Below are 22,872 nucleotides of genomic sequence, written 5' to 3'. Positions count from 1 at the left end.
AAACTATACTGAGGAAAACTTTTTTTTTTTTTCCAGAAAAAACTATGTAGGTATGTTTATATCTACATCCAATAATGTATAGTAATTATCACATAATATTAGTGATGACAACTTCTACATTAAAACTGTGATTTTTAGGTCAGAATTTCATCTACATCTTGAAAGACTTTTATTTGAAAGCTGTCTATTAAGTGATATTTAATATAAGTCAAGCATCATAAAGTAAAAGTCCTAACTGATCAGCAGTTCATTTTCGGTTCTTTTTTATAGGATTAAATTCAAACTCACATGGACTGATGGGCATCCATTAGTGTAGTATTTGGAATGATTGTATTCTCTCTATATTACTTATCAATAGAATGGGAATCACAAGTCATCTGATAAATAAATCCTGTGAGCCTTACTGAGTATTTTAATGGCTTTTATTTGATTTAATAGTGCTTGAAATAACTGCCATCCACTATGAGATAAGTTTTCCTGGTTATAGACTTTTTTTATTTCAAGTTACTTGTATTACTTTGTAATTAGCTTTGTAAATTGCTCTTTATTCTTTTTAATGTATACACAGTAATCTAAGTAGATGGTTGAAAGTTGGAGATTATGTATCTGTAAATGAAGAAGGCATGTAATTTAACAGTGGATTTGAATTAATACTACTGATTGCTTGAATGAGAAGGTCCTATCATATAGAATAATAATGGTGTCTGATACTTGTGTATGCTTAATGGTCTTAAACATGCTTTCGTATATGAAGGTACTCTTATGATATAATCGGATTACATAACACTATTCATCAAACCATTTGTTTCTGAATCCATAGAGTCATGATAAAAACTGTGAGTACTTCTGTTGGTTGTAGACAGTGTTGGCATACTCCTGCTATGGTACCCAGCTTTGTTCTTATCTATGATAGCTTAAAGATTGAAAATGTATAAGTAGATGAACTTCTGTATATTAAGGAATTTCCATTAAGGAAATTATTAAGAAAATAATTCTTAAGAGTTCATATGAATATGAATTATAAATTATAAATGAGGGAATGTGAAGAGAAGAAATTTAAATTTTGTTCTTCACTCTTTGATTGTGGACTATGCTGCCGGGTCCTTTCCAAACTTAGAATCTTTTATAGAGAATTATATTTGGTGCTTGCAACATTCTCACTCAGACTCTGATGACAACTTTTGAGTGGCTAGGAATACGTGGAAACATGTATATTTGTGTGTAATATATGTGTGTATGTTCCCAAATAAGATGATGCTGGTGAGGGAAAAATGGTAAACAGGACTTTGTCAAAGACCTTAAGTGAGAATGATGAGTCTAGATTAGTTACTGTGGAAATATCTTTGATATGTGTGTTAACTTTACATTTGAATGTCTATAAAATTAAACTGAATTTCTGAGTTTAGTTGGAAAAGAAGATTGAGAGATTTAAATAGAACTGCTTGATGCTATTTTCTTTCAGTGGTACAGCAAAGATTTAAAATCTTGAAAACTGAAGAGAAAATGAAATACAGCCATCTAGTGGCTGCAACTTTAAAAGCTCTAAGCATAGAAAGTATGAACTCACATAAAAATCTCTCAAGGGCCATTATTATGTATTCAAGCTAATCATTCCTTATCACACAAAGGAGAAACATACATTTATTTTACTAAATATTTAAATAAAATTTTAATGAGACGGGAAAACCTTTATATGACAGTTGAACTTTATGTAAATATTCTCAGAGGTCAGTTGAACTAGCAAACACAGTAAGCTATATACATTTTCAGTTGTAACATGTATTAATTATAAAACTCCAGTAGTGCTTTTAAAATACATGTATATTCTGAAACATCACTGAATAATATCTAGACCTCTCTTGCTTATATAAATGAACCTATTATGATGGTTGAAGTACAGGTTTAGTTGCTCATTAAATTTTAGTCATTGTTGGCTTATAAAATTTAATGATGCAGAACTGAACTATTTTCTAGGAGCAAGATAATGCTGTACAAAATATGCACAAGAAAGTGGAAAAATTAGAAGCTGAACACATGGAGTGCTCTGACCTTTTACGGCGACAAACAAGTGAACTTGAATTTAGTACTCAACGAGAGGAACGTCTTAGAAAAGAGTTTGAGGTATGTTTTTTCATTTTTTTATAGCATATATATGTTGTCCAGTAGGTAATTTAAGGTCAGAGAAAGTTTTTCTCTGCAATAAAACAATATTTTGACATTTATTTATATTGAATATTGGCTTCCTTAAAAACTTTTGTATCTGAGTACATTTTATTTTGCTCCTAATTAAAAAATACTCATTTAAAACAATTAATTGTCCAGAAAAATTTGGTAAGTTTGAAGGTAACTGTTAGCATTACAGGGTTGGGGAAACAATGCAGGAAAATATTTTGTATATCTAATATTAAATTCTAATCTTGAGTGTTTGAATCCTGTGTAGCTGCTTAGTTCTGTGAAATTCTTTTCAAGTTAGACTTTAGATGGGAGAGAAGCATTAATTTAAGAATAAAAAAACGTGATTTTTATGGGTAAATGATACTGATAACCCCTTTAATCTTTAGAGATATCTAACTTATTTCTTAATTTTAAAAAAGGATTTTCTTTTTCTTTGTGGGAAATTATTTCAAAAATAAAGCACTCAAACATAATTTATAATTCTTATAAGGTAAATAAACATTTATAAAGAGTATTTAATGATAAAATGCTGAAGGTGCTCTTGTTAAACTCACTTCTATCATTTAACATTGTGCCAAGAATTTTAGCCAAAAATATATAAAAGTAAGAACAACGATAAGAATTTTAATTTTTGGAAAGAAAGATGTATGATTCCTATTATTTTTAGATAATATGGTAATAACCCTAAATGGTCAAGAAAATCAACTTTGAAATTATTGACGCCAGTAAGAACATTCAATAAGAAGGTCAAAAAGAAAATAATATATAATAATTATGTTTACATCTTACATACCAACAATAATTAGAGAATAAGATACTAAAAATGTTTTTGTTACCACAATGACAAAATAGAAATAGAGCTAACAACAAGTACATTAAAAATTATGAATTGTAACTGAGAGTCTTAAGAGAAAATGGTGAAACATTTTGGAAACACTTAACAGTGTACAGATATGAATCCTCCCTAAATTATATTATGGATTAAAGCAGTTTCAATAAAAAATTCAGTGGAGGGCTTCCCTGTTGTCTTAGTAGTGAGGAATCTGCCTACCAGTGCAGGAGACACAGGAATAGAAAGTATAAAGGCCACGAGATGTGAATGTGCTTGAAAAGTATGAGAAACAGCAAGTAGGCCGTTGTGGTTGAAATGTATTGAACAAGAGAAGAGATTAGTAGGGTATATTGAATGGTAGGTAGATGTTATAGAGTCTTGAGGTCTTTTGGAATTTTGTAAGAACTTTGGCTTTCTTTCTGAGATATAAAGATATTGGGCAGTTTTGAGGAGAGGAGTGACGTGTCCCCTCTGATTTGTCTGTATACTCTTTGGAAGACAGATTATAAGAGGCCACTTAGGAAACTATTAAAATAATTTGAGATTGTGGTATTTTAGACCAGAGTAGAGGGAGAAGGCAATGGCAACCTACTCCAGTACTCTTGCTTGGAGAATCCCATGGACGGAGGAGCCTGGTGGGCTGCAGTCCATGGGGTCGCTAAGAGTTGGACACGCCTGAGCGACTTCACTTTTACTTTTCACTTTCATGCGTTGGAGAAGGAAATGGCAACCCGCTCCAGTGTTCTTGCCTGGAGAATCCCAGGGACGGGGGAGCCTGGTGGGCACAGAGTCGAACATGACTGGAGCAGCTTAGCAGCAGCAGCAGCAGCAGTAGTAGATGAGGTGGTCAGATTTTCTATGTGTTTTTAGAAGATAGAACCAGTAGGGTTTGCAGACTCATTGGACCTGGCTTGTGAGAGAAAAAGAAAGGGAATAAAGGATAATGCCAAAGATTTTGGCTTGAGCCTTTGGGGAATGATGCTGCTGTTTACTCAGTGGGGGCAAGAACGCAAGTGAAGTAAATTTGAGAAAGGCAAGGAGTTTAGTTTTAGATAACGTTAAAATTGGCATGCGCATTAGACATCCATTTGGAGATGCTGAGTAGCACGCAAATACAAGTATTGGTCTTGGGGAAACCTTACTGTAGAGCGAGGAGATGTGCTGAATCTTTCATTGGCAACTGGGGAAGTATTACAGTCTATAGGTGTTTTCTCTTTGTTTCTTGAGTTCTACAAGGAGTGATCTGCCAGTTTCCTCTTTGGTGGTTATTAAATGGAAGAAGGAAATGGAGGAAAAATCTGTGTATCATTCTCTTCAGTGTACAGAATTTCCCCTGGTTTTCTTGTGTACCAGCTCTCCTACTCCTGATCTGCCCACCTCGTGTCTCTCCATGCCCAACCTGGGTTCAGACTGACAGTTTCCAGGTAATAAACGTCCAGTTTGTGAGTTTGTGTAGTGGTTAGAGAAGTGTAGTTGTAGGGCTAGTCAAGGTGGGGAGGTGGATGCCTGGAGGTTAAATTTTTCATACTGATGATATTAAAAACTTTATTGAGATAATTTGCATGCTACAAATTCACCCATTTATAGTGTACAATTCAGTGGGTTTTAGTATATTCACAGAGCTGTACAACTATCACAACAGTTTATTTGAGTGTGTTTTCATCACGTCAGTAAGAAACTCCACAGCCAAGAGCTAGCACTCTCCTCTTCCCTATCCTCTCACCCTAAAAAGACATTAATCTACTTCTGTTTCTATATATTTGTCTGTTCTCATTCTCCTCTTCTCCCAACCTCTCATCCTAAAAAGACGTTAGTCACCTTCTGGTTCTATAGCCTGTTCTGGACATTTCATATTAATAGAATCATATGATACGTGGTCTTCTGTAAGTTTTTTCACTTAGCATGATGTTTTTAGGATCCGTCCATGTTGTATTACGTATCAGCACTTTATTCCTATTACGATATATATATGAGATCACGCTTTGTGTGTCCTTTCACCAGGAGATAGACACTCATGTTGTTTTCGCTTTTGGACTATTCTGGATAATGCCTCTGTGGACATTTGTGTGCAGTGCTTTGTGTGGACGTGTCTTTGGTCTCACCTTGGAGTGGAACTGCTGGGTGACATGATAACGCTGTTTTTAACTTTTTGGGAAACTGTCAGACTGTTTTACACAGTGATAGTACTGTTTTTCATTTCCACCAGCAATGTATGAGGGTTCCAGTGTCTTCAGATGCTCACCAACACTTGTTATTATCAGTATTTCCAACTGTAACCACTTTAGTGGATGTATAATGGTATCTTGTGGTTTTGCTTTGCATTTCTCTGATCACTAACGATGTTGAATATCATTTCATGTGCTTATTGGTCATTTGTTTATCATTGGGGAAATATCTATTCTGGTCCATTATACATTTAAAAACAAAAAATTTGGGGACCAGCGCCAACTTTCAGCTGGTAGTAGATGCTCCCCTCTCGCACTTGCAGGTAAGCCCCCCTGTTTTCAGTCCAGACAGCAGAGCTCTTTCGTGCCCTGGGGCAGCGACAGGGAAACCGAAGAAAAAGAATGGCCAGCTGTGGCAGAGGTGCAGGGGGAGCGCTGTCTGGGCGCCGAGCTCCCCTCTCACCCACAAAACAAACTTTTTCACCCGTTCCTCGCAGAGGAGCGCCGAGTCCTGGTGCGCTGGAGCCAAGGGTCGGACCCATTATACATTGTAATGAGTTATTTATGCTCTGTGATTGTAAGATGTTAGTAATAAGGAAAATGGGGTATGGGTTCCTTATTATTAATGCCAAATATGAACTTGGCAAAGATAAATTACTTATACTCTTATCATATGTGGTCTTATTTTATATAAGGCTAAAGGAAAAAAATTGAAAGTGAGATTATATTTTAAGTAATATTTTTAGCTTGTTTTTTGTGCTGAAAATTGTTTTCGAGGCAGAAGACTCAGAAAGTATAATCATATTTTATATAATCATTTTTAATATGTGTTTGTAGATAGCCTATTAGAAAAGAATTAGAACAGGGTTAAAGTTCTAAATATACTTAGAATTAAAAAAATCATTTAGAAGTCACTTTAGGATGCTATAAAAGTCTGTGGTCATCACTAAAAACATTTTAATTGCCTCTAGGTATGACGAAGTGCTAGGTAACAGTGATTTTTGTGGGTAAGAGTCTTGATAAGTCAATTTTGACTCAATTGAGGAAATGTCTAATGCCAACCTTTAGGATTTGTTTTTGGATAACTCAGAATTGATTTTTTTCTTGTAAAATGCTTACTTGCCCCAATGTCTTATTTTTAAACTGATTAATGTTGTAAATATAAAACTGTTTTAGGCTAGTTTTACAGTGAGATTTTTCTTAGCTACTCTGTGGATACTTTTGATAATCCCAGGTCTCTGCTTTTGGAGAATTTGAAGCTTTGAGGGTGTCCAAAGAGTCTCTATTTTTATTCTATTTTTAATAATTTTCTAAATGGACTTTGCCAACAAAGGTCCATATAGTCAAAGCTATGGTTTTTCCAGTAGTCATTTATGGATGAGAGAGTCAGACCATAAAGAAGGCTGAGTGCTGAAGATTGACACTTTTGAACTGTAGGGCTGGAGAAGACTTGAGAGTCCCTTGGACAGCAAGGAGATCAAACCAGTCAGTCCTAAAGAAAATCAACCCTGAATGTTCTTTGGAAGGACTGAAGCTCCAAAACTTTAGACAAGTGATTCAAAGAGCCAGCTTATTGGAAAAGACCCTGATGCCAGGAAAAATTGAGGACAGGAGGAGAAAGGGTGACAGAGGATGAGGTGGTTGAGTGGCATCATTGACTCAATGGGCATGCGTTTGAGTAAACTCCGGGAGATAGTGAAGGACAGGGAAGCCTGGCATACTGCAGTCTGTGGCTCACAAAGAGTCAGACATGACTGAGTGACTGAACAACGAAGTACACAAGTATAGTCCTTTCACTTATCTGTAATTCTTCATGTTTAGATACCTTACAGATTTTTGCTTTATATTTAAGTGAATGTATTTTATATTGGCTGTTTGACAAGATGATGATATAATGAAGGAGAAGTTAAATTTCTAGAGAGCAGTTTATGCTAGTTTTACATTCTATTATGACTGTGCGAGTGAGCACACATGCATGGAGTCATTAAGAACTAGTAATTCTAGGTACAACACAGAGATCAAATTGCCAACATCCACTGGATCATCGAAAAAATGAGAGAGTTCCAGAAAAACATCTACTTTTGCTTTATGACTACACCAAAGCCTTTGACTGTGTGGATCATAACAAACTGTGGAAAATTCTTAAAGAGATGGGAATCAGACCACCTGACCTACCTCCTGAGAAATCTGTATGCAGGTCAAGAAGCAACAGTTAGAACTGGACATGGAACAACAGACTGGTTCCAAATAGGAAAAGGAGTCCGTCAAGGCTGTATATTGTCACCCTGCTTATTTAACTTATATGCAGAGTACATCATGTGAAATGCCAAGCTGGATGAAGCACAAGCTGCAATCAAGATTGCTGGGAGAAACATCAGTAACCTCAGATATGCAGATGACATCACCCTTATGGCAGAAAGTGAAGAAGAACTAAAGAGCCTCTTGATGAAAGTGAAAGAGGAGAGTGAAAAAGCTGGCTTAAAACTCAACATTCAGAAAATTAAGATCATGGTATCTGGTCCCATTACTTCATGGCAAATTGATGGGGAAACAATGGAAACAGTGAGAGACTTTATTTTTTTGGGCTCCAAAATCACTGCAGATGGTAACTGCAGCCATGAAATTAAAAGACAGTTGCTCCTTGGAAGAAAAGCTATGACCAACCTAGACAGCATATTAAAAAGCAGAGATGTTACTTTGCCAACAAAGGTCCATCTAGTCAAAGCTGTGGTTTTTCCGGTAATCACGTATGGATGTGAGAGTTGGATTCTAAAAAAATCTGAGCGCCAAAGAATTGATGCTTTTGAACTGTGGTGTTGGAGAAGACTCTTGAGAGTCCCTTGGACTGCAAGGAGATCAAACCAGTCAATCCTAAAGGAAATCAGTCCTGAATATTTATTGGAAGGACTGATGCTGAAGCTGAAACTCCAGTACTTTGGCCACCTGATGCGAAGAACCGACTCATTGAAGAAGACCCTGATGCTGGGAAAGATTGAAGGCGAGAGGAGAAGGGGATGGCAGAGGATGAGATGGTTGGATGGCATCAATGACTCAATGGGCATGAGTTTGAGCAAGCTCTGGGAGTTGGCGATGGACAGGGAAGCCTGGTGTGCTGCAGTCCATGGAGTTGCAAAGAGTTGGACATGACTGAGTGACTGAACTGAACTGAACTGAATCAGTGTTATTTTTAAAAAAGGATTAATATAAAATCAAATAATAGTAAAGAGCAAAATTGTTGAAATTTTAATTTAACAGAGCACATTATTTAATGTCAGTAATAGCAAAGTAAATTAACTAAGATAATAGACATTTACTCTAATAAATGATTTAAATTTTAATGAAGCTTTAACAGTTACATTTCATGAAAAGGTGATTTTTTTTATGTGCCTGGGCTAAAGAAGTTTATATATATGTGGCTTAATCTTCTTAACATGGATCAATGGTTTCTTAGATTAAAAAAAAAAACAAAACAAACTCCCAATCCAATTTTCTGAATGTGGTGCTGGGTACCAGAGAACCAAGGGAAAAGTGAACTGGAAAAAGAAATATCCGTAGCTTTTATAAATCTCTTTACAACTAGGGGAGGTTTTTTTTTTTTATCATGGGAAATAAGCTTAAGTCAATAAGAAAAGAGAAAAGAGAAGATGCAAACCTAGTTTTGAGAGAACTGAAGAATCTCATGAAGATTATAGAGGAGAGAGAGCAGTGTTTGCAAATAAATTCTGAGTTGCTCCTGTCAGTCGTATTCTATATTATGGTAAAATAAAGAAGGGTAGAGTGTAGCTTTTTCCTTTATACGTACACTATACTCAAGTGAAAAAGGAAAAGAAAGTGGGTCTCACCTTTCATATTGTCCATGAAAAGAACCTTATATGAATCATCTTTTTAAAGGCATCATGTGTTTGTAGAAATGATTTTTAAACACTTATTTGTGTTGATTACCAACTATAAATGATAAGTAATGAAATCACCTGGGTTATATACTATTGTGCTTATATGTAGTATACATTTTTGTATCTATGTTCATAATGGATTTTAAAACCGGAAATTTTAAAGTAAAGATGATTTTAAAGATGCTAAATTAATTTATTACCCTGCCGATCAGAATTTGTGGCTCTTATTCTGTTCCTTAGAGATTTTGACTTTTTAAGATATCTTTTTTGATAACATAAAATACTTTGAGATCTTCAGTTTAAGGACTCCAAGTATAGTAACTAGTCTTGATTTCCCCCACACAGGTAGTATTATAGTTAATTGTTAACGCACATATAATATGCTATTTACAACCACTAAAATATAATATATATACTTTAAAGTAACCATTTTAGAATTAATCAACCCATTGGAATCATCTTGAAGATGGATTATTACTATATTGGTTACGTCTAGAAGTATTCATTAATGGAAAATATCAGGTGATAAAATCTGAAAAAAAGTTAAATAAACAACCACTTTCTATTTACACAGCTATTGACATTCTGGGGTAAACTTTGTACAGCTGTTTTTTGGAATCAGAACTGTATAGCACACTACTGGAAAATCTCTGATTAGCAGGTACTTGTGTGATATTTCCTCCCTTATTTTTCTTGATGTCCATTTTAATAGACTGCATGTCATATATGAAGGTTTTTCTGCTTGACTGATCCCTTTAAGTTCATATATAATCCTCAAGACTGGGTATACTTGAGGAGGCAAGAATGTATAATAATAGTAGGAACTGTTTTTGCCCAGTCTCTCAGCAAATTCATTGTATGCATGTTTTCATAACTTTTGTGAAACTTTGGAGCGGACCTGTAGAATCCATGGGAGCAGATGTGATGTGGAGAACAAATGTGGACTGGATGTGTTTGGTTAGTTCTGCTGCTGAACTGGAATTGGCTCAGGTCCTGTGTTATGATAGAATAACGTTTTCTGTGTATGTTACCTTCTTCAAAGAATGAACACTCACTTTTCTTAAGTGGAGCAGATTATCTAATTGGGTTTATTGTGATTAATGAGATATAAATCATAAAATTTAAAAAAAAATTGGGTACAATGAACAGTAGAATTTACTGGAGTAAAAATCTCTTGGCAGTATATTGAAGTCAGAAAGGATGTGAAAACCAGCTAATAAATGATAAAATATTTGATCATTTTTTGTCACATAAAGAACTCCGGTGTTCATAGTATTAGGGAACAGACAGTATATAGTATAATCTTTGTATTACAAGCAAACTTCTATATAAATTTGCTGGTGGCATATATGAATTTGTGTTGGATTTTGTACTTTGATCTGAATTGTATTATTCTTTCTGCTCTTGCTTTGCTGATTATATTAGGATGGGAGACTAATGGGAGTCAGATTATGATTGTTAGTTCTCTAGGTGATACTGGAGAAAAATATTTGTGAACAGCAAGTTGATGGTCCTCTAGCACCCTCTGCTGGACATAAGAATTAATTCACCAGACTAGAAGATTAAAAAAAAAAAAAAATTTTTGTTAGAAGGGAATGGCTACCCACCCCAGTATTCTTGCCTGGAGAATTCAGTGGATCGAGGAGGCTGGCAGGCTACAGTCCATGGACTCGCAAAGAGTCAGACATGACTGAGCGACTAACATTTTAATTATGTCTGTAAACAAAATGCACTCTTTGAAGAAATTTGTTTAAAGATATGAAGTTTTTTTTTTCTGTCTTTACTGATTATTTTAGTAATAATAAACAGTTTATAAATTTTTCTTCTGCATGTTTCATTTAAAATAGGAAAGTATGAAATGTGATCTCTGGTTTATTATTTCAACCTGTTTGATTTTGGTTTAGGACTTTTGGAGTGTGTGTGTATGTGTTAGTCTCTCAGTCGTGTCCTACTCTTTGTGACCCCATGGACTGTAGCTCACCAGGCTCTGCTGTCCATGGGATTCTCCAGGCAAGAATACTAGAGTGGGTTGCCATTGCCTTCTCCAATTGACTTTTGGAGTAAAATCAGGTAAATTAATATGACAATAGTACATGAAAAATGAAGACTTGTTGACTCTTATCACGGAAACACTGAATAGTCTGTATTTTAATAAAATATAACACTTGATAAAATTATGTGGATGCCTTTTGAATATGAAAGAATATTTTAATATTATTAGACTGGTTTCTTCTATTTGCCCTCTTAGCTTTTTGCCTGTTTTGATCTTTATTCTCAACGTCTGTGGATTATTTTCTTGACACTGGTTAGACTTCTTCTGGCTTGCAGAACCTAACACAACTATTTTGAATATTGAGAAAGTTGACTTTAGTTCTTCAAGGACAGGGACTTCATCTTGTGGCATTACATTAAAAGAAATTTTTTTTTTTTTACTAGTGTTGGCCCAACCTAGGGTAATACTGATTTTAATCTGTCTAGCCATAAGAATCTTTCTGCTCTAGTATATACCATGCTTTATACCAACAAGCAGTGGAAATCCCTTGTTCTAAGGATTCAAAGTCAGCATTGAGAGGAACTCTTTAACAGAAATCAAGAAGCTGGACATATACGGCTGTCACTTCTTTGAAATGTCATTAGTTCTTGCAGTTAAGGATTCTTTTTATTTTTTTATTGAAATATAATTTATGTATCATTGACTACACCTTTTTAAAGTATGCAACTCAGGGTTATGAAACCATTACTGCTGTCTGACTCCAGAATATCCTTATCACTCCAATACGAAACTTTATGCCCATTAGCAGTCAGTGCTCATTCCTCCCTTCCCATGTCTCCAGCTACTGGAAACAACTTTCTGTCTCTGTGGATTTGCCTGGTTTGCCTATTCTGGCCATTTCATATAAATGATGTTATTTAATATGTAGTTTTTTGTATCTGGTATCTTTCACAACGTACGTTTTCAAGGTTAATCTCTGTTGTGGCATGTGTTAGTACGTGGTTCCTTTTTAATGGCCGACTGATATTCCCTTGTATGGATATACCATGTTTTATTTATCCATTCATCACTTGATGGGCACTTGGGTTGTGTTTTTTTTTTCCACCTTTTTGTGTTTAGATTCTGAACTGTAGCAGACATTATGGGAATATGCTTTGCTCAAAGAAAAGTATAGTCATTTCTTTTCCACTGCTTGATTAGTTTTTAGATTATGCTGTTTTTATGTATGTCCTTTCTGGTTGTGATATGTTACCAGCTGTATGTGCAGAAAAAGAAAAGACAGGAGAAAAGAGGAAAAATCAAATCAATCAAGCCAAGCATTTAAAAAACCTTCAGCTAAGGCTAAATGATAGAGTAAGTAAAATGAATAGAGACATTTCTAGTCCAAATTTTATCTAAGAAAGGAAATTAAATTAGTAGCATCTTTCTCTGTTACTGATGAACTGTCTGACAAAATCCTAGGTGTGGCTCTTCTTTACTAGTATCATCCTGAGACACGTGCAGCATGGTGGTCCCATAGCCTAGTCCCATAGCCCTAACTAATAAATTGGACTTTGTCACAATGAAAGCTTCTATATGAAACACTCTGACATTAAGGAATAAAAAGACAAGCTGTAGACAATATTTGGGAGTGCTACTGCTGACTGCCAAGTCACTTCAGTCATGTCCAACTCTGCGACCCCATAGATGGCAGCCCACCAGGCTCCCCTGTCTCTGGGATTCTCCAGGAAAGAACACAGGAGTGGGTTGCCATTTCCTTCTCCAATGCATGAAAGTGAAAAGTGAAAGTGAAGTCGCTCAGTCGTGTCTGACTCTTAGCGACCCCACGGACAGCAGGCTCCTCCGCCCATGGGATTTTCCAGGCAAGGGTACTGGAGTGGGGATATTTGGGAGTAAATATTTGCAAATCACATATCCAACAAATGACTTGTATCCAGATTATATAATAAATTCTCAAAATTCAATAATAAGAGAAAAAACAACCCAATTAACAAATGAGGGAAAGATTTAAGCAGAAACTTCAACAGAGAAGATGTACAGATGGTAAGTAAACATATAAAAAGATGCTCAGTGTCATTAGTTATTAGGAAAATGAAAATTGAAACTAAAATGAGATGCCATTACGTTCCTATTTGAATGTCTAACCCTGGCCCCCAGATAACTCAAAAGATGACCATGCCACCAGGGTCAAGTGTTGGTGAAATTGGAAACTCAATTTGCGAAAGAGTTTGGCAGTTTCATAAAACATTAATGTACACCTACCATCTGACCCAGTCATTCTGTCCCTCACTATTGACCCCAGAGAAACAGAAGATAAAGATTTATACACAAATGTTCATAGCAGGTTGGTTTGTATAGCCCAAACTGAAACAATTCAAATGTCCATCAGTTGATGAACTGAGAAACCAGTTGTGATGTATCAACACAGCGGAACACTTTAACAACAAAAGGTAAACTGTTAATATGTGCAGCCACGTGGATGAAGTGAATAATTTTGTGAGGAGAAAGAAGCCAGACAGTAAAGAGTGTACACTCTATGATTCAATTTATATTGAACTCTGGAAAACAGGAAATGATCTGTAAGCAGATCATTGGTTGCTTGAGGATGTGGGTGAGGTGGCAAGGGCGTGGATGAAGAGATTACCAAGGGATACAAGGAATCTTTTAGGGGTGATGGAAGTATTTTTCTGTCTTGATTATGGCAATGATTTTGTGGGTGTGTATATATATATACACACACACACAAATTACCAAGTTCTACACTTTAATTATGTATAATTTATTATATGTAAAGTATTACTTAGTGAAGAAAAAGAAGGCAAGCTTTGGAGGGTTTTTCCTGAGCATGATTTTTACAGTATGACTTTTACACTCTTGCAAATAAAAAAATGAAGCTATAGTAATTTAAAGTGTTAACTACAATGTAGTGGCCTCTATTCAATTTAAATACCAATGTTTATGAGTTTAAACTTTTAATGTTTTCAGGCAACTACTCTGAGAGTGAGGAAATTAGAAGAAAATATTGAAGCAGAAAGAGCAGCACATTTGGAATCCAAATTTAATTCTGAAATTATTCAGGTACAATGTAAACAACATTTTTGTGTGGATCTTATTAAGCTAGGAAAAACAGCATTATGTTCAGAGAGCCAAGGTGTGCATTTTGAGCAGGTAACATATTGATGAGACCCATGTTTTTCTATTTACTATAAAGATATAGTTGATGATAGTCTTTATTGGAGAGGAGCTGGCACTCTACACCCCACAGACTGAATCTCACCCACGATGTGTGCTTGTGAAGTTTTATCTTGTGTGTGGTGGCTTTTGTGCTGCATTGGCAAAGTGGAGTAGTTTAACAGAGACCTCACAGTCTGAAAGTCTAATATGTTTGCCATCTGGCCTGTTACAGGAAGATTTGCTCATAAGAATGTTCTTTTTATCAACAGTCATGGCATGATTTCTTTTTGAAACCATTTAAAAATATGCACTTTTATATTGAGAGCTGAAGCTATAAAGGTGAATGAGCTCCTTTTGGGACTTAAACATTCCATTACCAGAGATCCTATGTACCTCTATGCTGATATAAAGGTAGAAATATGAAATCCTTAAGTGCTATGGGAGCATAATAAAGAGAAGGAGTAAATCTGAGAGGAGACTTGAATGAAGGCATCTTAAGGAAAGTGTCCTTTTCCCTAGGGCTTACAGAACGAAAAGGAACTTGGAAGATTAGTAAAGGCATTTTGGCTGCAGGTTGTCAAGTACTGCCGTGGACCATGTCTTACCTGCAGCCTTTGTTGTAAATAGTTTTATGTAAAGTTGTGTTAAGTCGAAGTTCTGGGGACTTTTCTGGATGTTTCTTTCCTTTTCAACACAAGGTGTGCAGGTTCAGTCCTTGGTAGGGGACCTAAGATCCCACGTGCCTCGTGGCCAAAAAACTAAAACATAAAATAGAAGCAATATTGTAACAAATTCAATAAAGACTTTAAAATTAATTCCACATAAAAATAAATCTTAAAAAAATCTCAGGTTCCATCATTTAATTTGGATTTAAAAAAAAAGACTTGGACTCTTCTCCTGTATTAAAATTTAATTTATAGGATTTGCAGAGTTTTATCTTAGTATTTAAACAGGTCTTAATGTGAGATGCAACTAATTTCGTAAGAATTTTATAATTTTTTTTTTTTTACTTTTATCTTTAATGAAATGCCTTTTACTCGCAAAATTCTTAGGCCTATTTATTTGAGTGCACCTGTATGTAAAGCAAATTTATGTACGTTAAGCTTTTTTTTTTAGAAAAAATGATTGAATTCCTCAAAATAGCATTAATAAGCAATAAGGCTGAACTTAATTCATGTAAGAAATTGAATTCAAATTTAAGTTTTGCATAATAGTTGTATAACCAGTTATATATAGTTCTTAGTTGTAATAATGAAAATTGTTACATGTATATTTTCACTCATATAGTTAAAAATTAGCATTTGATACTCAGTACTATAGCTTAGAAAAAAACCAAAAATGTATATTTGAATCATATATTTATAAATATTCACATTCTGTTGTTTTCCTCTATTTCTTTGCATTGATCGCTGAGGAAGACTTTCTTATCTCTCCTTGCTATTCTTTGGAACTCTGCATTCAAATGGGTATATCTTTCCTTTTCTCCTTTGCTTTTTGTCTCTTTTCTTTTTATAGCTATTTGTAAGGCCTCCTCAGACAGTCTTTTTTACATTTCTTTTTCTTGGGGATGTTCTTGATCCCTGTCTCCTGTACAGTGTCACAAACCTCCGACCATAGTTCATTAGGCACTCGGTCTATCAGATCTAGTCCCTTAAATCTATTTCTCACTTCCACTGTATAGTCATAAGGGATTTGATTTATGTCATACCTGAGTGGTCTAGTGGTTTTCCCCACTTTCTTCAATTTAAGTCTGAATTTGGCAATAAGGAGTTCATGATCTGAGCCACAGTCCACTCCCGGTCTTGTTTTTCCTGACTGTATAGAGCTTCTCCATCTTTGGGTGCAAAGGATATAATCAGTCTGATTTCGGTGTTGACCATCTGGAGATGTTCATGTATAGAGTCTTCTCTTGTGTTGTTGGAAGAGGGTGTTTATTGTGACCAGTGAGTTCTCTTGGCAGAACTCTGTTATCCTTTGCCCTGCTTCATTCTGTACTCCAAGGCCAAATTTACCTGTTACTCCAGGTGTTTCTTGACTTCCTACTTTTGCATTCCAGTCCCCTATAATGAAAAGGACATCTTTTTTGGGTGTTAGTTCTAGAAGGTCTTGTAAGTCTTCATAGAATCATTCAATTTCAGCTTCTTCAGCGTTACTGGTTGGGGCATACACTTGGATTACCATGATATTGAATGGTTTGCCTTGGAAACAGAGATCATTCTGTCGCTTTTGAGATTGCATCCAAGTACTGCATTTTGGACTCTTTTGCTGACTGTTATGGCTACTCCATTTCTTCTAAGGGATTCCTGCCCGCAGTAGTAGATATAATGGTCATCTGAGTTAAATTCATTCAGAAAATTAAGATCATGGCATCCGGTCCCATTACTTCATGGCAAATACATGGGGAAACAGCGGAAACAGTGGCTGACTTTATTTTTCTGGGTCCAAAATCACTGTGGTTGGTGATTGCAGCCATGAAATTAAAAGACGCTTACTCCTTGGAAGGAAAGTTATGACCAACCTAGACAGCATATGAAAAAGCAGAGACATTACTTTGCCAACAAAGGTCCGTCTAGTCAAAGCTATGGTTTTTCCAGGAGTCACGTATGGATGTGGGAGTTGGACTATAAAGAAAGCTGAGTGCCGAAGAATTGATGCTTTTGAACTGTGTTGGAGAAGACTCTTGAGAGTCCCTTGGACTGCAAGGAGATCCAACCAATCCATCCTAAAGGAGATCAGTTGTGGGTGTTCATTGGAAAGACTGATGTTGAAGCTGAAACTCCAATCCTTTGGCCACCTGATGTGAAGAGCTGACTCATTGGAAAAGGCCCTGATGCTGGGAAAGATTGAGGGCAGAAGGAGAAGGGGACGACAGAGGGTGAGATGGCTGGATTGCTTCACCAACACAATGGACATGGGTTTGGATAAACTCTGGGAGATGGTGATGGACAGGGAGGCCTGGCGTGCTGTAGTTCATGGGGTCGCAAAGAGTCGGACACGACTGAGTGACTTAAGTTGTTGTAATTAATCACCATCTTATCATAAACTGTTAAAAAGTTAAAAATATGCTTGAAGTATTCTGTTATTAAATTTGTTTAGATAAATGTCATAAAAATGAGAAAGCAGATTTGGAAGAGCTGACTCAGAATTGTCTGTCTAGTTTTCTTCAGATTGGTTTATCATTTGTGATTGAATGTACATATTTTCTGAAAGAACAAACCAATGTAGGTAGAAGAAATATTTTCTAGACATGTCATTTTACTTATAAACACTGGATTTAGATATCAGTCAGTTCAGTCACTCAGTTGTGTCCAACTCTTTGCAACCCCATGGACTGCAGCATGCCAGGCTTCCCTGTCCATCACCAACTCCTGGAGCTTGCTCAAACTCATGTCCATCGAGTTGGTGATGCCATCCAACCATCTCATCTTCTGTCATCCCCTTCTCCTCCTGCCTTCAATCTTTCTCAGCATCAGGTCTTTTCCAAAGAGTAAGTTCTTCACATCAGGTGCCAAAGTGTTAGAGTTTCAGCTTCAGCATCAGTCCTTCCAGTGAATATTCAGGATTGATTTCCTTTAGGATTGACTGGTTTGATCTCCTTGCAGTGCAAGGAACTCTGAAGAGTCTTCTCCAACACTAATGTCAGTTCTTCAGCACTCAGATTTCTTTATGGTCCAACTCTCACATCCATACATGACTAGTAGAAAAATTATAGCTTTGACTAGACAGACCTTTGTTGTCAAAGTAATGTCTTTGCTTTTTAATGTGCTGTCTGGGTTGGTTAGAGCTTTTCTTTCAAGGAGCAAGCGTCTTTTAATTTCATGGCTGCAGTCACCATCTGCAGTGATTTTTGGAGCCCAAGAAAATAAAATCTGTCATTGTTTCCATTGTTTTCCTGTCTGTTTGCCATGAAGTGATAGGACTGGATGCCATGATCTTAGTTTTCTGAATGTTGAGTTTTAAGCCAACTTTTTCACTCTCCTCTTTCACTTTCGTCAAGAGGCTCTTTAGTTCTTCGCTTTCTGCCATAAGGGTGGTGTCATCTGCATATATGAGGTTACTGATGTTTCTCCCAGAAATCTTGATTGCAGCTCGTGCTTCATCCAGCCCTGCATTTCACATGATATACTCTGCAAAGAAATAAGCATGGTGACAATATACAGCCTTGATGTACTCCTTTCCCAATTTTGAACTAGTCTGTTGTTTCATGTGCAGTTCTAACTAATGCTTCTTGACCTGCATACAGATTTCTCAGGAGAAAGGTCAGGTGGTCTGGTATTCCCATCTCTTTAAGAATTTTCCACAGTTTGTTGTGATCCACATAGTCAAAAGCTTTAGTGTAGTCAATGAAGCAGAAGTAGATGTTTTTCTGGAATTCTCTTGCTTTTTCTATGATCCAAAGGATGTTGGTTTTTTGATCTCTGGTTCCTCTGCCTTTTCTAAATCCAGCTTGAACATCTGAAAGTTCTTGGTTCACGTACTTTTGAAGCCTGGCTTGGAAAATTTTGAGCATTACTTTACTAGCGTGTGAAATGAGTGCAACTGGGCGGTAGTTTGAGCATTCTTTGGCATTGCCTTTCTTTGGGATTGGAGTGAATACTGACCTTTTCCAGTCCTGTGGCCACTGCTGAGTTTTCCAAATTTGTTGGCATATTGAGTGTAGCACTTTCACAGCATTATCTTTTAGGATTTGAAATAGCTAAGCTAGAATTCTATCGCCTCCACTGGTTTTGTTCATAGTATGCTTCCTAAGTAAGGCCCACTTAGCACTCCAGCATATCTGACTGTAGGTGAGTGATCTCATCATTGTGGTTATCTGTGTCATGAAGATCTTTTTGAGTATATTCTTCTATAGATTTAGATATAACAACAACGAAAAATTAAGTTTGATAGATCAAATTTGAAAATGTACAAAGCCATATCTAGTCTACTACCTTAGTTTAGTGTAAGAGAACAAATATTTCAATTGAAGTATTTTTGGATAATTATTGTTGGTGATTATTATTTGTGTGGATTTATTTATGCAGCGTTTCCCAGGCTTCCTTTCTTGGTGAGTTCATTTTTCCTAATCGGGTTGTCTTTTGCCATGCCTGGAAGGCTTGTGTCCTGCAGAGTTCCCTTGGGCCTGTTGCTGTGACAGGATGCACTTGCCACATTGTGCTACTCTGTCCTCTCCTAACAAGAGCTAAGACTGTGTACTTTCATGATAATTGTATCATTATAATTGTATACATGATAATTGTATCATATATCATGAGCATTGGCTCATTGCCTGGCAGGTATTAAGTACCTAATAAATATTTATCTAAACACTTAGTAAATAATTAGTATGTATTTATATTTAATGATAAATACATGTTAATATTAAATGGATATTGTCCCATTAGATCTTTGTAGCCACCCTGTAGAATCTGTATATTCTTTTTTGTTATTATTTACTGTTTACAGATGAGGACCCTCAGGCGTTTGGAGTTTAACATGCCAGAGGGCACTTAAGTTTATTTGTAGAGCTGTGACTCAAACCTGAGTCTTATGGTTCTAAAGCACATTTTCTGTCTAGTTTAAAGCACTTTTCCCCCTATCTCTCTCCTTTCTTGAGCTTTAGCAAACTATTGTTTTTATTCTGAACTTAATTTTCTGAAAAAATAAAATATCTATGTAGTTCAAAAATCAAAACAAAATTAAGTGGTCAAAAATTTATTTAATTCTTGTCCCTCCTGTTGTTTACCTCACTTGCCTGCTATCTTTCCTTGTGTTTTTTCCCTCCAAAATGCAGCATACTACGTATGATGATCTAGACTTTGCTCTTCCCAGTATATGTTAACACTACATAGAGAACCACATGGAGAACTTTCCAGAAGTTGTTTCGTTGCCTTTTTACAGCTATAAGTTATTCTTCTATGGGTGTGCACTTTATCTATTCTACTGTTGGCAGGAAATCTAGATTATTCTCTAAAATTTCAAGTACTTTTAAAAGTAGAGAGAAGAGTAAAATGAACTCCCTGTTTACCGATCACTCAGCTTCAGGACTTGCCTCACAGGCCAGTTGTGTTTTGGCTATTAACCCTCTTCTACTCTTCCACTCCAAAATTATTTTGAAGAAAATCCCAGATATCATATTATTACACCTAGATATATTTTAGTCCAATAGTGTTGTTTGATAATAAAATTTTACTGTTCTACAGTAAGAAATCCCCAAGAGTAAAAAGATCTATTAGCTTTGTTGGGCTTAAAAGATGTTCATATAACAATATTTCTCAAAAGAGGGGAAGGATACTTCTCTCCAATTTTCAAAAACCACCTAATTTATTATGTTTATACAGGAATGTCCAAATGAGCTACTAGATCAAAATTAGGCACTTTGACGGGACGGGTTATATTGTACCTGCCGGTCCTTTTTCATAGCACAGTTAAGTCTGTATACTTCCACTCTTCTTCTTTTCTACTACACATGTTGAGAAAGGGAGTAAACTGCCTCTTGTTCATTTTCTTTGTTTTAAACCAAAACCAGAAAGAAAGACTTGTTTGGATGAATGATAATTAGCTGTTTGATAAAGTATTCTGTTCAATTTGAGATTGGTACAAGTGTTTCCTTGCTTGCTTCAATTACTTTTCTGTTATCTGGTAGTTACGGATTCGAGACCTTGAAGGAGCTTTGCAGGTAGAGAAGGCCAGCCAAGCAGAAGCTGTTGCCGATTTGGAAATGATCAAGAATGAATTCAAAGAAGTTGAAAGTGCATATGAGCGAGAAAAGCATAATGCACAGGAGAGCTTTGCAAAACTAAACGTGTAAGTGTTATACTGTAAAACTCTCTAAATTAATATTAAGAGTTTATGAAATCTACACGACTATGAATGCATAGTAGTAGGTAAATATAGAAGTGCTCTGTTGGGTTTTGAAGTATTATGGCAATTCCAAGTAGTCTCAGAAACGCAGAAATACTTTCTTATACAAGAAAGTAAATATGTTAATGTATTTTTATATTGTGTTTGCTGATGTAATACAGCAAACACAATATATATCTTTAAGGCCTTGGCTTCTAGGTCTCCTAAGTGAGCTATGTAGTAAATGGGTAATGTTGGAGATTTTCTCAAGCTGTAAAAATAAAGGTAGGAGTGATCCTGCTGCTGGGGCTAGTGTGTGTGTGGCTCACCTCATACCTAGCATTGCACGGCTTTGTTTCATTTATGTAGTGGCCTGTGAGGTAGCTACAGTTTTTTATCCCTGTTTTACAGATATGAAAACTGAGCCTGAAGAGGATAAGGACACACAGCTATTAGTGGGAGGGTCAGGACCTTTCTGACTCCTGTTGATTTTAATCTTTTTCAGTTCAGAAGTCTTTCATCTGAAAAGTCCTGTGAAATGCTTTAAGAAGTTTATAGTGGCTCAACATGTTTCCAAAAATAATAGTACATGTTTTAAGCCATTTCCTCTCAGAGAGAGAAATGTGTACCACCGTTGGTATATAATATGATAATAGGTCAATACATTAGTTATGTTTTTATTTTTAATGTTCATTTCTACTTATGGCAGATAATGGTTTTCCATTTACAGATGTAATATAAAGTTTCCTTTTAAAATACTTCATTTAGCTTATAATGTGAGTTAATTTTTCAAAAAAGTATTGTTTAGAGGTGTATGGCAGAAATGATAAAGATGGCACTTGAAAGGCTGAAGTTTGAAAAAATGTAAAACTCTGTAATTACTTTTATTAGTAATGATTATAATACATTGAATGAGTAATTCTTGACTGAGTTTTCTTGCTTCCTCTAGAATGATTTAAATGATAGTCTGTGATTCTACAGACTTATACCCTTTTATTTCCTTTGAACCATGTGATTCTAAGGACTTGTATGTACCCTTTTATTTCCTTTGAACCATATCCCAATCAAGTTATTACAATAATAACTTGATTCTGTTATTCTAAGGACTTGTACCCTTTTATTTCCTTTGAACCATATCCTGAATCTGCACATTTAAATATGTTTGAAGGGCCTTTATGTAGTATATAGCACAGGCTTCTTTACTGTTGCTTTGAGGTAATGATTATGACCTACTAGTGAAACTGTAAGAAGTTAGACTCCCAACGATCAAAGCTTTCCCACAATAAAATAATGGGCTTCTTTGGGGGAACTAGTAAGCTCTCTGCCTTGGAATGTTCGAAACAGTAGGTAGATGATTCTTTATCACATATTCTGAAGATTTGAGTCCTGCAAATTAGATTCAGTTCAGTTCAGTCGCTCAGTCGTGTCTGACTCCTTGCGACCCCATGAATCGCAGCATGCCAGGCCTCCCTGTCCATCACCAACTCCCGGAGTTCACCCAGACTCACGTCCATCGAGTCAGTGATGCCATCCAGCCATCTCATCCTCTGTCGTCCCCTTCTCCTCCTGCCCCCAATCCCTCCCAGCATCAGAGTCTTTTCCAATGAGTCAACTCTTGGCATGAGGTGGCCAAAGTACTGGAGTTTCAGCTTTAGCATCATTCCTTCCAAAGAAATCCCAGGGCTGATCTCCTTCAGAATGGACTGGTTGGATCTCCTTGCAGTTCAAGTGACTCTCAAGAGTCTTCTCCAATGCCACAGTTCAAATGCATCAATTCTTCAGTGCTAAGCCTTCTTCACAGTCTAACTCTCACATCCA

The 22,872-nt window shown here is 36.1% G+C and overlaps 1 protein-coding gene across 18 annotated transcripts in view; it reads left to right on the top strand.

Moving 5' to 3' along the window:
- Nucleotides 1–22,872, top strand: part of CCDC171 (coiled-coil domain containing 171) — a 340,483-nt gene that overhangs the window by 54,310 nt on the left and 263,301 nt on the right. For 14 of the 18 annotated variants that reach the window (XR_015169517.1, XR_015169516.1, XR_015169518.1 and 11 more), the window contains 3 exons: nucleotides 1,975–2,121; nucleotides 14,044–14,136; nucleotides 20,858–21,018. Coding sequence is in view for 14 of the 18 variants with exons in the window: in XM_086415030.1 (XP_086271156.1) it covers nucleotides 1,975–2,121; nucleotides 14,044–14,136; nucleotides 20,858–21,018 (401 nt within the window). In the remaining 4 variants the exon portion in view is untranslated. Of the gene's footprint in view, nucleotides 1–1,974; nucleotides 2,122–14,043; nucleotides 14,137–20,857; nucleotides 21,019–22,872 lie in introns of those variants that run through there. The other 4 variants (XM_086415038.1, XM_086415037.1, XM_086415032.1 and 1 more) reach the window with 2 other exon arrangements.

This window comes from Bos grunniens, chromosome 8 (assembly GCF_055505025.1).
Source record: "Bos grunniens cultivar Pamir isolate PY7600 chromosome 8, Bosgru_T2T1.0, whole genome shotgun sequence".
NCBI classification, from domain to species: Eukaryota; Metazoa; Chordata; class Mammalia; order Artiodactyla; family Bovidae; genus Bos; species Bos grunniens.
The sequence above is the reverse complement of the archived record's forward strand: the minus strand, read 5'-3'. Positions and strand labels throughout refer to the sequence as shown.